At 40.3% G+C, this 21,284-nt stretch overlaps 1 protein-coding gene across 2 annotated transcripts in view; it reads right to left on the bottom strand.

Annotated features, from left to right (window-relative positions):
* TRIQK (triple QxxK/R motif containing) overlaps positions 1-21,036 on the bottom strand; it is a 57,567-nt gene extending 36,531 nt beyond the window's left edge. Inside the window, exons 1-2 of one of the 2 annotated variants that reach the window (XM_032183098.1) lie at positions 20,983-21,036; positions 3,762-3,842 (exon numbers count right to left, since the gene is read on the bottom strand). In XM_032183098.1, the coding sequence (XP_032038989.1) occupies positions 3,762-3,822 (61 nt within the window). In that variant the 5' untranslated portion in view covers positions 3,823-3,842; positions 20,983-21,036. Of the gene's footprint in view, positions 1-3,761; positions 3,843-20,675; positions 20,771-20,982 lie in introns of those variants that run through there. The other variant, XM_032183097.1, reaches the window with a different exon arrangement.
* Between the last annotated feature and the right edge of the window lie 248 nt (positions 21,037-21,284).

The raw sequence follows: 21,284 nt of genomic DNA on the forward strand, positions 1-21,284 counted from the left end.
CCATGGCATAGGGCAAGCATGTGGTGTGCCGTATGGAAACTCAGAACAAAACAGAAAGCTTGGAACAAAATGAAATTAAAAATCTGCTTTTAGTTCAAATTACTCCACTAAAAACCTAATTGAAAATTGTGTTGAAGTTGACATGACTTTGTGACATGTTGTTCTTTGAAGACTGCATTTTCCATCCAAAAAAAGGTACTAAGAATGTTTCAATCTGGCTACCTTCTATTCAGCATGGCTAGGGAACAGTAAATCATGAGCTAAAAAATAACACCATGCCATTAGTCAGCAAAAGATAGCTGTTCAGCCAGCAGACATCACAATATTTTCAAGAACCCATACATGCTGAACACCTGGAGACAAAGAATAGCGATCATTCACACATGGCTTTAGAACTGTAAAGGGACTTGATAAATTAAGTTTTTAGAGACAGGCCCCATGCAGCATCCCCTTGCCCACTGCTTCTAGATTATAACCTATCTGGGAAAGGCAATCCATCTCCAAAACACATGATCCTTCTGTCTCTCTTTTCCCACAGACAAGAACGACCTCCCAGAAGCTACAGTCCTGGAGAGTGACAGTGTTTGGTGAGCTGAAGGGTCTTCTACTAATCTGCCTCACACTAATGCATCCCTGCAAAGGTATCTAAGCTGCCAAATCTAGGATTATATGAAGACTAGATTTTAAGAGAAAATTGAAATTCTTCTTTTATGATTTTTAATAAGTATCTCAATGAAATCAGGTCATGAAGAAACAGATTAAACAGAATTAAAATTAAGAGACTGGAGCACCTCTCCTACCAGGAAAAGCTGAGAGAGCTGGGACTGTTCAGCCTACAGAAGAGAAGGCTCAGTGGGATCTCATTAGTGTATACAAATACCTAAAGGGAGGGTGCAATGAGGACAGAACCAGGCTCTTTTCAGTGCTATGCAGTGACAGGACAAGAGGCAGTGGACACAAACTGGAACACAGGAAGTTTTATTCAAATATAAGAAAAACACTCTTTACATTAAGAATAGTCGAACTCAGGAACAGGTAGCTCAGACAGATTGTGGAGTCCCCATTCCTGCAGATACTCAAAAGCCACCTGGACATGGCAATCTGCTCTGGGTGGCCCTGCTTGAGAAGGGGGTTAAACCAGGTGACCACCAGAGGCCTCTGCAAACCTCAAACATTCTGTGATTTTGTGACTAACAGATGAGTTATCATCACTTGTATAGAAAAAATAAATAAATAAATCATGTAGTAAAAAAACAAAACAAACAACAAACAAACCAGTCTTCCATACTCATCATGGTCAGAAAATCTGTTTATTGGACCAGGTTAGTATTTATTGTACTAATAGACCTTGGGAGCACAAGGAGAATAAAGGGATAGCTCCACTAAGTTCAGTTACCAGGCCTGAAGCTATCCTAAGCTGCCTATATGTAAAACTCAAACACACTTGCAACATTAAAGTATAAAACCCTACCCATAAATTTTCAGCTCCCCCCTGTTACATTCATTAAGTTCAGTGGTGAGAGCAGCAAGCTAATTTCCATCGGCAAACTCTGCGGTTGTATTAGTGAACAACCAGAGTGGGAGCTGAAAAAAATACAATCAGAGCAAAAGGCAATGGATAGTCTATTTCAGTTCTTGCTCTCTGTCCTCTAAGGAATAATACAATCACAGAAACTGGAGACAGAAAAACACCTCATACATTATATAGTTTATTTGCCTGCCAGTGTGAGATTCTTCCCTACAATAATTTTTAACACTTGCCTTTGCCAAGCTAAGAGCAATGCGTCACTTCTAAGGAAAATGAGCTTATTATGAGACCCCTCAGACACTGCACTTTGCAGTACCCAATAGATCACGGTGCTGCATCGTATAACAGGGAAGGTGCCAAATTGTTCAGACAACATGCTGTACAAACCTAGCCCGAAACAGAAGAGCCAGCTACATAACAGCATCCCTCTGAAAGATGGGCCCCTGTGTACATTCTCTTGTCTCCTTGCTACAACACAGCGTCCTCTTCCCTGCTCAAGTCACTGCGGATCAGTCCTGGCACACAGGTGTGAGACATGCAACCACGGTGCCGAGTGGCATTAGCGTGCAAGAAATAGCTAAAGCTTTGAAGTGTGAGGTCATTTTGCAAGTCCCATACTTAGTGGCAGTTTTACCTTCTCACTGGTCCTCCAGTGGTCCAGCCTGGTCCCAGGAGGATCCTGCTGAAGGCAGAGCCTGGGCAGAAGAATTTCCTGCTGAAAGGAAAGAAACTTCACGAACCAGAGCCCTGCCATGCTGAGAAGCCCTCTCAAGATCCCTACCATGCAGAAGACTTCAAAAAACACAACTCCAATAGTCACTTGAAGGTGTTTACAAAAGGAAGAAAAGCAGACCTGCAAGAGGTAGCTGGTAAAGCACTGACCACAACAAAAACCATGCAGAGATGATGTCAGAAAGCTGATGCAATAAGCCTCTCTAGACACCCAGTCCCATGGGAGGTATTGTCTTGAAGATATGCTGAGGGGTTTCTACTTCTTACCTAACCCACTCTGGTGAAGTATTTGAGGTGTCATCTTCTCCTAGGCAATAGTTTCCTTGCAGGGTTTTCTAAATTGCACGAAAGCACAGAGACCATCTGAACATTTTCAGTATATTTGCTTCCCATCTGTAAGTGTACTTGGAGATTTTCAACCATATTTCTAACTATCTCAGAGAGCTAACCAAGGAGGTCTGCCACACTAACTGCCCAGGATTAGGAAACACAGAGCATTCTGTAGCTAGTTTTTAAAAAAATTAAAATAGTCCCTTACTTTCAACTTTAAATGCAGAAAAGCCCATTAAAACAATTATATTAAAATGTTAAGGTAGCACTAAAAAAAATAAGGCACACTAAAATTACAATTGTTCACATAACCTTAGCTCTTTCACCATGAGAATGTGCATTATAAACAGCCTTTTCTTCCCAGACACTTGCTGTTTTTCCGCATATTTAAACACAGATGTGAGTGCTTAGCAACTGTGAAACAAAATCATTTACTTAAATAACTAAGTATAGATTAAATTACTTCACTTTATATATGTACTTTTAAAACATTGTATCTGTTTTATAATAATATTTTACACCTAGAGAGACAGACTCCTTATATATGGATTGCAAAAATTAGTCACTTACCTTCGCATATAAGCTATGAAATAGGGATTTGTGTCTGCTCTGTGTGTATCTGTGCGAGTGTATGTGTTTGTGCATGAATACTTTGCATACAGGTACCTATATTTACAATGGGCAGTAACAAGAAAAAAAAAAGTAAAGAACTTATTCAAATGTTAAAAGTATTCCATAAATGTGAAAATAAATGTATTTATACCATGTAAAGGTCTGTACATGTATCATTCAGCATATCAAAAATTGTAAACAGTATTTCTTTTACAAATTTCCATATTTCAAACTGGAGACAAACAGGAAAATAATGAAAGTTTGAACAGTTCAAAAACATCACGTAGCCACCTAACTGCAGCCTTTCACTACCATTCCTAAATACAGAAAGTGGACTTTTTAAGTTACACAAAACAGAGTCTGTATAAAAGGTTTTGCTGAATGAATTAGTCAACAGCATACAACATATGTTTTCTTGGAGTGTCCATTATTTTGCATCACTTATTTTAAGCAACACAAAGCTTTTGAGGAAAAATAATACATTTTGTTAAACCAACTAGTCTACCTGCACAAAACAGAGGTTTTTTTAAGCACACAAAGTTTTCTTCAGATCTCTTACCTATTTGTTTCCTGTATTGGTCAACAGGAGTCCTTGCTGTAGAGGCATCTTTTCTACCCATTGTTTTCAATTTGAAAATCACTGTCAGTACCAGAAGGAAAAAAAAAAAAAAAAAGACATTATTCCTAAATAACTTACTAAGGAAATCAATGATTTGTAACACCAACAGAAACTGTAACAAACAGCATTTCAGCATTTACTATATTACATCTATTAAAGATGGAAGCCTACCCAGAGACACCGAGACACCGAAGTTAATCATCACCATTCTAAAAACCATTAGATAAATTCTAACCATACCTTTTTCCCCCACTGCATAGGTTATTAACATTACCAAATGCTTGTTACCTTGAGTTTAAAAGAAAAAAAGTATTTTAAACTGATTGTTCTGTAATTTAGTTTTCAGTACTACTACTGAATTTCATCCCATGTATATATATAGATATATATAATTAGTAAACCACGGAGTGAATGCAGCATTGTGAGCTTCTCCTATTACTGGTACACACATCTGTGCAGGAGTCTGAGGCAGGACGAGGCAGGGTGTGTGCACCCACAGGTGTACCTAGTCAAAAAACCTGAGGGATTTCTCCTCAGGCCACCTTGAGCAGAAGATAAGATAAGAAAATACCTAAAATACAGCAATCTCCCACTCTCCTACCTTCCTGCCATGGTCCTTAGAGATCCACAAATGGAAAGAACGTGGAGATGGAAGGTGAAAGCTGTGAACTCTTCTGTGAACAAGCATCACTGAGCAGCAGTCTAGCAACCCCCCATGTAACGTGCAATGCCTTACGGGCCATCATTCATACCCTCACAGGGTTGCTACAAATGTCTCAAGAGATACCATAAGAATCTAGAAGAATGCTCGTTTCATCCTTTTTTCCATAATCAAAAAATACCTAGCAAGTCACAGTCATTGCTCTAAACACTGGTTTTGAAACTTTTCAGCTAGGCTGGAGACAACCTTCGTCACAGTGATGATAAATCCCACCATGTGAAGACATCCTTCATCCCACACTTGACCATCCGTATGCCACAAATGTCCTACCATCAAGCCCTGCACACACCATAGGACTGATGTTCTCCAGAAGTGCCTGATTTACCATCTCAAGCGCAGATCAACTCCAGCAAGCACAACAGTTGGCCAAGATATGCCACAAAATTAAGTATTTGCCATTTCCCAATGGACCTTGATGAGGACAGTGCCAAGGGCAAACTCTGCGTCACCACAAACCGTCTGCAGATTGTGCACATATGGCCTTGAAGTATGGACAAGTTTCATGTTAGGCACCACCATCTGCAAGAGGAGCGCGCCCCGGTTCTGCCAAGGCACGTTGTCTGGGGAGTGTAGCCCTTGAAGGCACTGCCATGCCAAACCATGTGCAGAAACACATGCCAAGTCTCTACTGAATGGGTTACGGTTGGTGTCACAGCATTCAACAGCCACGGCATTTCATTCTTAACTTCAAACAAGGTTCGAAGCAGATGATCCCATCAGTGATTTGTGCATTTAAAACCATACAATCTCTTTTTTTGTACTTATCTCTTTTATAAGATTTATTACAATTTAATCACAGAATCACAGAATTTTCTAGGTTGGAAGAGACCTCAAGGTCATCGAGTCCAACCTCTGACCTAACGCTAACAGTCCCCACTAAACCATTTCCCTAAGCTCTACATCTAAACGTCTTTTAAAGACCTCCAGGGATAAATGTCAAATGACAAAACTGCCACAAACAGAGACTGAAACAGGCTCCTTAATTCAAAGGGTAGGATACGGGATGTAAAATGAACTTTGGTGCTCAAAAATCAGCAACATTGCTAATGCAATAACAAGATATAAAAGAATACTTTTTTTTTTTTTTTTAATCTGAATTGAAAACTCAAAGTGCTCTAATGTTTCCACACATCACTGTGGTTTAATTCAGAGAATATTCTCATTTTATCTAAAATGCATAAGCAGGAAGCTGTAATCCATCGGGGTTTTTCCCCCTCTATTATGCTTCCCAGATATTCTCTTGACTGATACTCTTGCATAGCATTCACGTTGTAATAACAAGAGTGGAAAATAAAGGTAACACTCCAACTTCCAGCTAGTTGAGGAGATAACAGATATTTTTTTGTGCTGCAGAACTAGTTCTTGGCTTGTTTTATGCCACTGCAAGAAAGTGTTTTGACTTGCCTTTTGCAATTTCAATAGCCTACAAATGTTTTGTAACAAAATGTCAGCTGTGAAAGATGTTTGCAGTCTTAGCAGTGCCAACAAAACACAAGAGAAGGCAGACAAAAAAAAATTAATTATTTCCCGTTATTTGGGAACATGGCTGGCCTACTTTAGCAGAGCCTCTGCCCACGTGGCTCGGCACCACGGACCCTGGCATCTAGAACCTGAAAAGGCTGCGGCTCTCCTTTGTTCTTCAAAGCCACGCCGCCATCATCCTGCATTTCCACCGCTTTGATGGTTAGATAGCAAACGCCCGGGAAGCCCACGGAGACATTAGCACATACAGCCGCAACGTCTAATAAGACAGCTATTTGCATAAAAGATCAGCCACAATTTAAAATGTGTTGTGATAGATGTGGAAGGGGAATAGCAGATCTATATTAGCATGTACGAAACCAAGCTTGTTTTCACAATGTAATTCCCCGGGGACCATGGCTCATCACCTTCTCTTGCGAAGAATCCTCCATTCCCCGAGGAAGTAACTTGCTACGAGCCAGAGTTAAACTGAAATATGGATTAATAAGAGATAGTATTTATTATGTATGAATCTCGCTGTAGGAATGGCTTCAAACGCAACTTTCTGATCAGATTTCCGTAAAGGAGAAGCCAGGATCCTTTATGACTCCTGAAACCATCTGAAAAGAGACATTCCCCTATTTAAAATAGCAGCGGTCATCCCGCAGTTATTGGTCATGTTAAATTTCCTGCAGGAAATTTGTCTTTTTCAGCCCATCCCTTCTGACAGCAGCGGGTGGAGGACCTGGCCTCTTCTCCATGTCTCTGCAGAAGAGGGACCACAAGGAGCAACATGCGGCAGCCGTTGGGTCCCTGGCATGTCAATGATTTTGCGACCACCCGAAAAGATGCAAAGGAGCTGCTCTTTTCACAGGCTACTAAACGGACTGCAAGAGAGATTTCAGATCACTGGAAGTCAACGTGAGCTCTCAACTTCTGAGCTTCTTCAAAAGAGGATTTTAAGAAAATGCAGCGAGGTTGACTGGAATGATTATTTGTTTATTGCTATTTCACAGACTCTACAAGGTCAAAGGGATTTCTTTGTTTTTGTGGTTTCCTTAATTGTTTTCTCACCGTCTTTCCCTTCCCGCCTAGTAATTCACTTCTGAAGGCTTACACCCTCAGAAGAACAGATGATTTTTCTTCTCCTCCTGTTCTATTCATTAGCAGTGACTGATAATAATTAATGCACACAATAAATTGCCTATTATCACCTCCAACAGTCAATAGCATTTTGTGTTATAAAACAGTTCTGAAAGTCCATTCAAGGGATGACCACAAGAGTGTTTAAATCCCAATGCACGATTCTTGACCAAAAAAAAAAAAGTAAAGCCATTATGTTAATGAAACAGAAATACGCTGTGATTGACTTCAAAAATAATAATAAAAAATAAGTGCAGGGACTATATAGCACAAAGACTGCACTTTATGCATTCATGGTGCAATACAAATGATTAATAATAGTAATAAAGCTTGGAGTGTCTATCAGAGAACACACAAAGACCTACATATGTGCGTATGTACCAACTACCTTAGCAATGATATTTGACAGTCTCCTATGTCTGAATTCTTCAACAATAAGCTGCCTCAATATTAGCAGAGGACACCTTAAAACAATAAAAATAATGTATGGGATGACTGTTTTTGTTGCTGAAATATAACTAGTCAGTTTAAAGAAACACTAAAAAAAAAACACCGCAGAACAGAAAAGTACTGTGACGAGTTGTAATTGAAAATGCAGGTGAATGCACAATGAATATCTGCGTTTATTAAGAAACACCTTATCTTTAATTACAAATGGATATCAAACTTAAAATTCCTTTTTTTGTTGTCTTTTTGCTGGATGCAAGGCAGGTTAATAATTTCAACTCATAACCCAAACCATTTTTGAATATGATTCAAAGCCTACTGTCAGTGAAAGAACTGTTTTTCATCAGTCACTTCCATAGTCCACAGTTTAATAAATAACAGGTATTATGGCTCTTACAAGATACAAGAGATAAAAATAGCCTTTTAGCCTCCTCAGGTAGAATCCAAGGAAGGCACTGGATTCTCTGTGGTCATCAAAGACTAGGTATCTCTGCATTTAAAGTGAGAACATGTCTGCAAATATATATTTTGGACATTATTGCTGTTATTTTAATTGGCTTTTTTGTGTACCACCTAATTACAGTAACTGTATTCTGTGAATAGCAATGGAAGGAATTTAATGCAAGCAACCAGCAGCCAAAACTGCAGGAATAATGCAGCTGAATATTTTATTCACACTTTGGTCAGGAATAAGAATTTAAAAAGCTTTACTAGTACTTAAAAAACATTCACTGGCTGACCTAAACATGTCTTATTCATAAGTCTTACAGCAGTCTTCACCATTCCTTTGGAAACTTTCTCTCAAAGGATGAACATGCTTTTTCAAAGGAAAAAATACTTGCCCGTAGTGCTTCTGGTAGAATCTAGCTCTGCTTTCCTTGGGGACTTTTTATTTCTTTTTATTTTTTATTTTTTTTTAATAAAAAGAATTTTAATTTGATCTTGGAAGTAGTGGAGATCACTTTAAATTCAGTTAAATTTGGAAAAATTAAACAAAAAAAGCACAAAATGTATAAAGTCAGGTGGAAAAAACGTTGCTCAAATAACCCAAGGTTACATCCATCTAGGAATTAAAACTTTTATTCTGCCATGCATCGGGCCATTTGGTAGCTCCATGTAAGCAGCAGGCACAGAACTCCCATTGCTACTTCCAGGAAAACTTCTTTGTGCTTCGGGGAAAGGTGCTGCTCTGCTCTTAGTTACACAACACCTACGAAACCCATGAAATTAGCTCCAAATTTATGTTCAAAAGCAGTACACCAGTAATAATATTCCATATGAACACTTAGTATATTCTCTGGGCCACTTCAAACTCCTGAGCAGTCATCAAAACCAATTACAAAAAATAAATTCCAACAACAACCCAGATTAGTTCCACCTAATTCCAGGAATGTGAGACACCTAAATTCTGCAGAAAGGCCACCTCAGCTGCCTTTGCAGTGCAAGAAGAGATGCAATTGTAAAGAAATCAAAGCCGAACCAAAGCCAAATCACCTCTAGGAGTTCTGTCTCTGGGAGACTATGCTCCTAGACTGCAAAAATAAAGATCTTTTGAAAGACTTCACAGTGATGTAAATTTGTTTTTGTTTAAAGCAAAAAGAGACTTTTAAAATTGTCAGTGGTTCCTCCTATGCCCAGCAAAGTTTGTCACAGCTTCTACAGGAAGAAAAACCAAAATGTATTTGGCCAAAACTCACTTACAAAAACATTACTTAGACAACTTAGACAGAACATACACAACAAACTGTGCAGTAATTGGTTTTATAGTACAACTTATAAAAAACATGGCATTTTGCAGATGTGTGTTGCTATTTTAGGGATTATATGCACCTTACATTTACTTTTCATTATTAGGATTTGTTATTTGTCTCTAGAACCAAATTCTCTACGGATTTCAGAGCTGAACAGAGCTATACCATCTGTGGAACATATATACTTTTTAATTTGAAGACAGATCTTCGTCCAACCAAATTTAAAATTGCAAACTTTCAAAGCTGGAAGTTTTTTTGTAAGAATATATGACGGCATTGGTGCGTCAAGAAAATACCCTTGAAGTTCACGAAGGAGAAAAGAATCCATGTGGTTCACTTCTGCCTCGCCAGACAGTTCAACGTGTAGTATTTCCCAGAGGAAAGAGCTAAAGGGGAAATCACTGCTAAAGGGAAAATTATACAATAAATGACACCATATGCGGTATTTCAGAACTAACATTCTTCAAAATACCATAATCTGTTTAAACATTTTAGGGGGTTATGGTACAACTCAGGGGTAAATTGGTGGAAAGAGGCTCAGGCGGGCACCTAGCCCACCCTGCGCTCTCTGCCACCCGAGTTAAAACTTCATCAAGTCCAGAGCAACCATGGGAAGCAATTACTTGTTCTGCCTCAGCACATGAGGCAGCCACAGCAAAGGTTTTGTGGCTCAGTTAAATACAGGCAGCTTTATTCCCGCTTTGATCGCCAGCACGCACACCTTCAGCACTCATTTCCTTTGATGAAGTAGGGGATAATTTAAATAACAGGTATAAAGCAAGGGGTCAGAGACCTTAAATTTAAAAATCAGCTAAGTCTGTCTAAGCACTTCACTTTTAATATGTTATGAAGTTACAACTCTTGCATTTAGTAGAGCACCACGTGGCTTCACTGAGCTCCTATCCCCAGACCTCAGAAACTTTTCTTTGCCCTGCTGGATGGCACTGTACGGGAACAGCAACTTCTTCCTTCCCTTCTTTGAATTAGAAAATACTCCCTTTATTCGTTGTCGCGTTGGTTTTGGGAAGTGACAAAAACCCGATTTTTTCCAGATGTTACTGCTTTCCTGGATTTGCCACAAGTCATAGCTTGCTGGGTGCTTTAATTATACACACTTTCTAATTCCTCATTTGAAGATCTTAAGCTTAGGCTCATCTTTGATGGAAATGAAATTCCTATTTCCTCCTTAAATTAGAAGAAATATTTAGGGAGTAATTATACTTCCCTTCAGCATGTTCACCTTAAACTGGAGGTCACAACCACCCAGAGGACCGAATGTCTGATTTTTGACATTTTCAATGTTGCAAAACGGGACACAACCTTCAGTGAGAATAAAATAGTAACTTTTTGATGTTATTCACAATAAATAAATGCATATTAATATATTATTTTGTTTCCATTGTGCCTTTTCTTTTTTTTTTTTTTTTTTTTTGCTTGTGTTATACCATTAGAAATACATAATTTCTGGGTGAATTATTTAAAAATTAGAATTATTCGAAGAAATACATCAAAAGACCTTTTGAAACTGATGGAGTTCTTCCTTGCCTCTCATCCCATTTTTCAAAAGTTACATTTTAAAGTGCATTAGGCTAAGTTTCAGCTTATTTTTTCCCCATTATTTCTATTACTGATATTCCAACTACTTCGACTTCATTTTCATTGAACTTTGTCTATCGTTCATGGTGAAATACAGCTCTCACCAAATAGTCCACCCCAACCTGCCGATCAGCCTAATACATCGAAACCAGAAGAAGAAAAGAGAATAGCCACAAATCAGCCACACAGGCAAAAAGCTGAGAGGCAGACAAGTGTGTCCTTCTAGTCCATATTTCGCTGCAGTGTAATACAATGTCCCATCACATATGACTTCAAGCCGTAATAATTGCTAAAACTGGCCACCACGCTTTTAGTCTAACAATTGTCTCACTTCTTACCTTGAGCAAGCACGCAACTATTGAAAGCAGGCTACAAATGGTAGCAGCAAATAACACTTCAGCACACGTAGACCTAATTGTAACACTTCAGCAAAACTGAATTATTAGCTCCATTGCAAAACCCAGTATTCAAAAGGACTTAATGTTCAGAATAAATGTGTTTTTTTGTTGTTGTTGGTTGGTTTTTGTTTTTTCCTCTGAAACTACTGCAGCTCGATAAGTATTAAATAGCCTCATCTATAAATGAAGAAAAACAGTTGTATGCCCCTTTTGTTGTCTCCCATGATATTTTAGGGATTCAGGAAAGCAACTAAAAGCTTAATACACTCACACACACACACATACATATTCTAGTCACTATGTAAAAGAACCATTAAGTGTAAAGAGTTTGAGTTCAGTGGGTTTGGCATCTACATTTTCTTCTGTTTTTCAATAACTGATTAAAGACAGAATAACCTGTTAACCTTCCCCACAAAGACCAGAAGAGGAAGCTGCCATGCATTTCCTTAGCCTAACTGCACCGCATCATTTTTGCAATTTTTCTTTAAAATTGTCTGAGGTGAACACTGCCAGAAAACCCGAATCTACAGGATTTAGCACTAACATAGCAAATGTAAAGTTCAGCCCTACAGCACTTAATAATGAGCTTAATAGTCCGGCTTAGTGAACAGACCCATCGATGTTAGCAGCAGCATTTTCAAAACCAAGTCCTACTCTACTAGCTTTGAAGGATTAGGCCATAATTGGGTGCAGAGTTTAATACAGCTTAAATAACATCGGTTCAGTAGGTTCCAAAGTAGTTCGAAACAATAGCCCAAGCACACTCTCTGCAGATTACATCTAAATTGCTCAAGACTTGGCTCTCCTGAAACCTACCTAGACAGCCCATTAAACACAATGATTTTTAAGACAAAGAACAAAGTAATAGTGTACACGATACCATCTCTTGAAGAGGTTTATATTCTATTTGGGCAAAAAAGTGAGCATAAAATCAGTGATATCTATCAAAATACGAATCTTGAAGGAAAAAAAAATGAATTAAAGGAGTGTATCAAAAGCAGGATAAAACCTTCATATGTGGAAACAGTCAAATGAAAAAAATGAACTGTGATAGACATCAGAAAATGTGTTAAACTCTTTAGTTGCCCTGTTTCAAGGCAAAGAGGACAAGCGTGGAGTGCAGCTGGAAAAAAAAAAAAAAAAAGGCAGCAAAAAGAAAAATCAGCAGACGGTAGAAAATGGAATAATGGTAGGTCATGTGAACTTTTGAAGGTGCCTGGTGCAATCATTCAGGCACATCTGCCTAGGTCCTTCCTACAGCCTCCCTGTAAACTTTATGGCCATCCTGGTTGTTTCGATACTATTTTTTTTTCTTATAAGGCAAGTTAATGAAAGCCTATTATATAGTCTAATATAGTGCAACCATCTTTCCAGGTCTTCGCTCTTCCCAGAACTGACAGTGCAGGTCAGGATGCTCAAAACCAGACAAGTTTGGTCAGAGAGCCATTTCCCTGAGCTTTTTCTTCCAAATACCATTCTCTCCCCTTGATGGTCTCCTTGAGGTACAGCACAGATTCTATAGAGTCCTTCTATGGTCAGGATACAGAATTGAACAGAGCCTATACAATATACATCACTTGTGTGCAGTAAATGACAGAATGCAAGTACTTTGGATTCCCTACTCTGCATATATGGCTATGTTTTAGTACTGTACCCACATTTAGATCATAATTTCCATGGGTATATATAAACACACATGAAGATAAACAGGCTCTCTTCTCATGTAGAACTGGAAGAATTCATCCAGAAGCTTCGCTTCGTAAATCATTTCAGATGTATTTTACTGAAGCCATAAAGGATATTAGCAAGTGCACTGGGACCTTTTGTTTTAAATTACTATGATCTGTTACTTTAACAGAAGTTACTAATATTATTTAACCCCACTGGTGTACTTAAAATGAAAATAGTTTGAAGATTTTTTAAATAGGTTTTGTCTCTATAATAATCATTTTTCCAGAATACCCTCTTCCTACTTAGCTTGTTAGTCCACTGCTTTGTATACCCAGAAAGCTTCTGAAAGAACCCAGACCTGCAAATTATCCTATCTTTCAGAATAAAAAGTTAAAAAGCAATCTAAGAATGCTCTGTTAACCTTTTTAATCCAAATTACAGAAAGATACATTCACAAATTAAATTGTATATGTCAGAAAAATCTAAAGAAAGAAGCATCCATTCTTGCTTTGACCATTTTATGAACACAGATTAAAAAATCCCAAATTATCAGCTGCTGAAATTTCTTGTGGTTCCTCTAAAATCATACTTATATTTATTCATGCCTAAGTCCAAGGTTGAAAAAACACATTATAGAAAGCTTTCCATGATGCACTCAAATATCAAAAAAGAAACAATGCTTTCTGCATCGTGTGGAAAGGAAAGAAATGACAAAATCACAGGGGTGCCTCTCAGGATCACCTAGGACACCTAATACTACATACATAGGAGGGACGGGTGTCTAACATCTTGCTGAAGCCCAGCATGAGTGAGGTAAGGTAGACGTGTGGTCAGAAATATCATGGTAATCTTAAACCCACTTTCGCACAGGCATAGTGCCAAAGGCAGGCACCACCACCAAAGCACCACTGCCATTAGCAGCAGTAAGCCTGTGTTTTCACCATTTTTGGTATTTTTTTCAGGATACACTTTTCTGAGAAATTCCAATTAGAAACAACAATCCAGGACTGGTCTTACCACAGGGATTTGAACTGCCTCCCCACCTCCACCCCACCCTATCCTAGGCCGCACCAGCCCCTTTTGCCTCTGTCCTGCGCCAGAGGCACCTTTGGCTGCAGGAGCTTCCTTACAGACCTGAAGTTTCTCATGGCCCCAGCTTTCCACCCAGATAAGATCGTTCATTCTGCATACACAGCACTCCTACTTCCTAAATACATTTGCAGACAGATCGCAGTCTAACAAAGAGACTCACGCTGTGGTGATCCCAGCCATGCTATCACGAAGAAGCCAGGCTTCTTCATCAGCCCAGCAGTCACTGAACCACCACAGTTTGTCACACTATTCCTTTTACGTTTACTCCCAGACAACTGGCTGAAACAATGAAAAGCATCACACCTGAAACTAACTCTGCTGAGAGCCCCCACAAGCTCTCATCCGCTGACAGTGGCCTCCAGCCATTGCTTCTGAGTGCTGGCAACTACCCAGCTCTTTATCCATTTTATTGTTACTGTACAGTCCTAATTTTTAAATTAATTTTAATCTAGTAACAGTAAATCAAGGACCTAATCAAATTTAAATGTTAGCTATACGAATAGGGTACTTTCAGTTTGACAGCCAAGACACAAAAACAAAACAAATAATCCATTGCTTCAGGTTAACTGTTTCCTTTTGGCAGGGACATAAGTAATACAAAACTGGTCTTGCAGGAAAGTGATGTAATCTTAATTGCAGGCAGCTTAATCAGCTCCACACACAATGAGTTCAACACCAAAACTGCCTACTGGACAATTTCTGTGGCATACTCACTACGTGACCGAAGGATTTATGCTCTCTAAGAAGAGCTTTTGGGCATGATCACTTTTAAAGGCAGACAAAACCAGGAGGTGAGAGTTGAAGAAGAGGTGATGATACGGTAAAGCCAAGCACTGAAATGTCCCCTGCGCTGATTTGGTTGAGCAACAGGTGGAAAACACGGGTTAGCTGAAAAACAAAGTTAAAAATGTGTTCACCTGAAACTACAGGGGAGTCTCTGATTAAGATGCTGCTGCCCCCAGCTCTGTGCTGGGGGTGACCTGCCTGTAAGAAAAGGCAGTGAAGTGGGGTGTATTCTGCTCCAGGAGCCCTGTTCACAGCCCATGCAACAGGTCAAGATATTGAAAAATAGATTTAGGTTAAGGTGAGGGAAGTAAGATGCAGGTAGGGCTGACTCTTCCCTGCGGGCTGCAACTGGAGCTGGAGGGATGGGGAGAAGGCGACCAGCTGGCAGCATCTTCAACCACCGCATCGAGGGCTTCCCGAGCACATCTGTCAGGGCCAGTTGTGAAAAAAACTGAGAGCAAGAGTTTGTAGAATTGAGAACTTCATATGCACAGATTACAATGAAAACACAATAGCCAAAAGCACAAAAAGCTACAAAGGCTGATTGATAATGTAAATGTGAGCAGGAATTACCATGGGTAAACTTAACCTTTTCTTCATTTACATCACACAGTGCAGCCAGAAAGAAAACAGTCGAAACTTTGAAAGCTGCTATGCTTCCAAACCAATCTGTTTCCCCACTACAAAAAACAGTTCATAACATAAAAGGTTATTCTGTTTCATTATTTATTTTATTTCAGTGGAAACACATGAGGATAAACGTGGCTTTCTGGCTAGAGGCAACTAGCTACGGGCCATGTAACCTAAGCTTTTATTTTGTTGTCTTACTTAAGGATAGAAATAACAGCATTAGTAGCTGACAACAAACTGGTCCTGTGCACAAAATGGTGTGCATCAGCATGCCCTCTGGATTTTAACTTACCAATACTATTCTCAACATTAACCTAATGCTAACCTTTGCTCTTTTCCTCTCTCATACTTGCCCTTTCTTGCACAAGTGCCTCCTCCACTGTAAGCTTCTGCTGTCAGAACAGTCCTTCCCTGTTTATTCACTTCACCAGCTCAACAGCTATTTCTGGATTTTTTATTTTACCATTCCTCTCCTGACGGCATCTCCTGACCCTCCTTACATGTGCTCTTGTGCTCACATTCACTAATTCATCACACTGTGGCTTTCCAATTCTGTCTTGTTTTTGATGGTAAACATATTGGATGAAGGATGATGCCAAGAACAATCACAACACATGAATAAACAATATTTTGTTGGTATATGAATTATCACATTAACATTCGAAAAAGTCCTGGGACACAATAAACTATTGTATAAGCTCCATTGTATCATTGTAATATCTGGTTAGAGAGGCAAAATCAAACTTTAAAACATTACAGCTGTTTTTTAGCCTTGCTGTAAAATAAAGTAAAATAAAGTAAAATAAAGTAAAATAAAATAAAATAAAATAAAATAAAATAAAATAAAATAAAATAAAATAAAATAAAATAAAATAAAATAAAATAAAATAAAATAAATAATAGTAGAAGACATTGAAAACAAAGGAATTAGCACTGTCCATGTCAAGAATTTCTGGAGTGAGTGTTTACTTAATGCACTGAATTATAGGGGTAACTACACAGAGCCTGTGATACAAAAGTGCCTGGGGTGCCATGACATTTTCCCATGACCTTCAAATATAAGTCTAATAAAAAGTAAAAATGTATTGGGAATCATAGGTGTTGCAGACAATTTTGGGATGTTAAAGCTGCATTAATGCAAGTCCTTCTTGGAAAAGCATATGCAAGTGCTTTTTCTTCTTCTGTGGCAGTACCAGTGGCCATCTACTTTTGTTGTTCCACGAAACGGAGTTCCTCTATAAATGGCAAACACTGCAATTTTTCTGGAGCCATTTTTCCTTTTTATCTTCTTTCCAGAGTGGAAAAAATCTTACCTGATTATTCCAAGCGTCGAAAAATACTTCAAGACCAAAACTGATTATTAAAGAGTTGTAACATAAATTGTGATTCTTCATCTCTTCTACCAACAACATCATGATGTTTATGTTGTGCATAATATTGCAATGATGTATGAGATCATCAGCTTGCTAACTAAAAACAGTTTCACTGTGCCTGTGATTGATAAACTATGGAAGTATTAAAACATTAAAAATGTTAATCTTTGTAATAATCTCCTGAAAAGTTTTTATATTAATTTAAACCATCGATCATTTTAATATTTAATCATTGCAGACTTCATTTGAAATGAGGATAGCCATTGCACTGAAAAGCACTTCATCTTTCATTTTAAAAAATGATCAGCTTGTATGTATTCCGCCATGCTCTTTACATTTTTTCCCCAAGAAAAAGTAGACCTGTAAGCAAATGAAAAAAATCTACAAAAAACAACAGAAAACTATAAAGCGGAATCAGAAATATGAACTTTTGCAGTTCTGCTTCCCAGGAATAACTGCATTATAATGGTAGTATTGGAAGAGGGTCAGAGGATTGAAGGAGATGTCTATGTTTCCTTCTCTTTATGTATTTCATAACAAACATAACAATTTACTTAAGAAGAATAAGCACTTAACGGAGTGCCTTGGCTCTCCAAGGTGACGTTAACCCATTTCAGTTTTTTTAACTTGTAACCCCATTTTGTAACATTAGCCTACATTAGGGATATGTAAAGACTTTCCAAAGTATTCTAACCTCTCCTCTTCTGTAATTCACAGCTTGTCTTGCCTAATGAAAATTCAGATTAATATGGAAACATCCCAAAGGAAAACAAAACCAAGAACTTCCTAGCTATGAGAAATATCTCAAGGAAATTCTATAATTAATCAGAATTGTAAGTAATGTTGATGATATTCACCTGGTTTCTTCTGAAAGATTTTAAAAAATATTTAAGAAACAAAAATTAATTCATGGTATCAAGGAACAATTTACACAGACAAATCCAGGGCAAATGTCTTCATTGCACTACAAAACAAACAAACAAAAACCACAAGTTGTCTTGTTTTCTGTATAGTCCCTATGAAAACTGGTTGTTTCCTGGAGGTATTGCCATAAAGTGCACCAAGTTTCTATAGTCCTTTAAGACTCAGCTGCAAGATATGGCTGAAATATCTGAACAAAGTAGATCCTGGCTATACACTGGGCAGCATAGCAGGTTAATATATTAGCTTACGTGGCCAGGTATTCATTCACTCTTTGTGATCAATAGTGGGTTAGAGGATTTTCCCATACCTGCCATAAAACTCACACAAATTGGCTTCCTTTTCTTAAAAAAAAGCTGCAGTGTGATGGCAAGAGGTATGAAAAAATCAAGGAACAGGTAAAAGTGCATATGGAATCTTCCAATGTCCATAAACTGATTCTGTGTAGTTCAAGTTTATGAAAATTTAAAAGAAAAACAAATAAAAGCACTGACTTTATGCATGATTTTTTAAAGAAAAAAAAATAATTGTTGCATATTATATTTTACTGAAGTCTGTTTTAAGGAAAGACGTGGAAAAATCCTATACATTAAATATGATGCAGTAATTGAATTCAGGAGCTCAGCTGTTTGCATCTGAAGCAGAAGGGATAATCCTGTTTTTACAGAACTTAATAGAAACACATACATAGACATATATGTGTGTATATATAGACACAAGATTTAAAGTTAATTACACGAGAAGTTTTGCCAATTATAACAGGAATTTCCATTTTAGTGATCGGATATAATCTGTTCAAACCTAGGTATTTGAAAAGCCCCCATATCTATGTTGAAATAACTGATTTTTTTCTATAGAAAAAAAATACTACAAAATTTTAGACTAAAAAATCAACTGTAGAATATCACTGCAAACTCTTCTTTATTAAATCAATAAACAGAATAACAGAATCATTGATGTTGGAACAGAGTTCTTGAGGTCACCTAGTCAACATCCCTACTAAAACAGATTGAGCTAGCAGATTATAAATACAGAGTTATACAATAAATTATAAAAAGGATTTATATGTTGAAGCAAGAATAGCAGAAAAAAAAAAAAAAAAGTGAACAATTGTCAACTCTTTACACTGGTGATTAATTTATTTCAAAGTAAACCCTTCATTGTTTTCTCTATGCTCATACTTAGAGTACTGACCTGAAGTACACTTCCATCTTCAGGGCTTCTATAAACACACAAAACAAGTCCTAGAGGGGTAAGTCGTACTAATTCACAATCAAAGATAATCATGCCAACAAAAGCATCTGCCAAGATTTTCCTTTGTGAACAGACAAGCTATTTTCTGAACAACCAAGTTTGTCCCTAGCCCATTTTGTACCAAGAGGTGAAGTGATTCAGCAAGGCAAAACATGCCAAATAGCAATACTTAAGGAATAATTCAAATTTTGCCATAACTGTAGATCTTCTGCATCCCTTTTACAGTTTCCCACTACGGAAGTCACTTATCAGTAGCGAAGGCTGGAAGAACCAGTCTTTATTAATAGGTATCCTCGCATCCTGATCAGTAAATAGCTCTCTATTTTAGGAATGAGCCGGATCCTTAACAGCAAAGAACTTGAGCCCCTTAGGATGTCACTGAACTAGCGTGTGGGAATGCATGTGCCATACCTACAGCCCAGTTACACCATAAGCGCTCTTAGAGGGGTGTTCTGGCACTATACTCGATCGTCATCACTACGTAGGCTGTTGAGACATGCAGCAATTTTAGAACCATATGAAAATGCTGGCAAAAAAACCCTACTGACTTTGCACTTAGAAACATTGCGGTTCCTGTATTTCTGTCCAGGATCTTCTGAACCTAAGCACGATCAATGCACTCACGGAAAACACAAGGGAGCCCAACATCCCCAGAGGTCAACACCCACAAGGTAAACACTGCAAAGGCAACAAATCCAGGTTGTATCTCATTTAGTGCCTGTGCAGAGGCAGCTGATGCAGCCTGCTGACCACATATGGCTCCGTGTGCCTTGGTCCCAACTCATGGTCTGTGGGGGAGCAGCCTGAACACGCTGCTGCTAGTTGTCCCACTCCCAGCCACCTGGAAACCCCACGGGCAGGTCTTTACATGGGATGGGATTTTTACATGGGATGGGGTTTTTACATGGGACAGGGCTGTACATGGGGTCAGTGTTCTACATGTGAACCCAACCAAGCTGCCTCTGTGGGTGCCACATGAGACTTAGTGCTCTTGAGGGCGCATCCTGCAGCCCATGGTGGCCTCGCATGGACCCATTACAAGCCTCCTGTCAGCCCCACCACCCTCAGCAGCCCCTTGGCAGGGCCAGCGCACGCCTCACACCCCTCCCTGACCACAGAGCCCCCCAGCAGGGGATGTGTTTCCCACAAAAGCAGCCTTGGCCGGCAACCCAGCCTGGCACAGGCTGCCTGTGGGCACAGGGGAGCAAGGGGGCTGCCAAGGATTGCCTCAGGGCAGCGGGAGGCGGGGGAAAGGGGAAAGCCCTTTCTGCCCACACCCAAAATGGCCGCGGCGGCCACAGCCGCTGCCCCCTCCCGCCCCCCTCAGCCCACGTCCCGTGGGCGGCACCCGGGCGCCGCGCTGGCCAATGGCGGAGGCGAGCGCTTCCTCCCGGCCAATGGCGGCGGGGCCCCGCGGCGGGCAGCGGGGCCGGCCGAGAGCGCCGCCGGCGCGGGCGCGCCCTGCCCGCAGGCCAATGGCGCCCCCGGCGCCCCGAGGAGGGGGGCGGGGGAGATAGGGGGGAGCGGTTGCCATGGCAACCGTGGGCCTAGTGACTGCGGCCGGGCCTAACCCCGCGGCCCGCCGCCCACCCCGGGACGCGGCGCGGTACCTGGGGCCGAGCGGCGGAGCTCCGCCTCCTGCCTGCTGCCTGCTCCCTCCTCCGGCGGCGGGGCGGTGTCCTGTGCCGCCGGGCCTCGCGGCCGCCCCCCGCCCCAGCGCCCCCGCCGCTCCGCCTCCCGCTCCAGCCCGCCCGCAGCGCCGGGCAGCGGCCTACGTGGGGCCGGGGCGGAAGGGGGGCCGGGCCCAGCCCTCGGCACCTGCGGGTTGCACGGCCCCGGCAGCCCTGGAAGGGTGCTGGGAGGTCGGGCGGGCGCTGTGCCCTGCCTCACATCCCCTGTTCAGTCCCCACCACCCACCTGTGAGTCTGCCAAGCAGGCGGAATTCAAAGCATGTTGGCCACACGCACCACGATCCCGCCCGCCCCCATAGGGACGTACATTTAAGACCCTAAAAGCACCCGTATGGCAAGTTGCCTTCCCTGCCAAGTAACCTTTCACCATCCCGAGACGATGCCCCTGGCACCACATAATTCATTTACTTGGGTGCGAGCGATCAGCCCCTGCCTTCGAGCGGCATGCTGATTAGTATGGCAAGCGCGCGCCTCGCTCCCTGCAAAATGGCACTTGATATTCGGGGGTAACACTCCCCTGGAAGTAGA

The sequence above is a fragment of the Aythya fuligula genome, chromosome 2, assembly GCF_009819795.1.
Source record: "Aythya fuligula isolate bAytFul2 chromosome 2, bAytFul2.pri, whole genome shotgun sequence".
Classification (NCBI taxonomy): Eukaryota; Metazoa; Chordata; class Aves; order Anseriformes; family Anatidae; genus Aythya; species Aythya fuligula.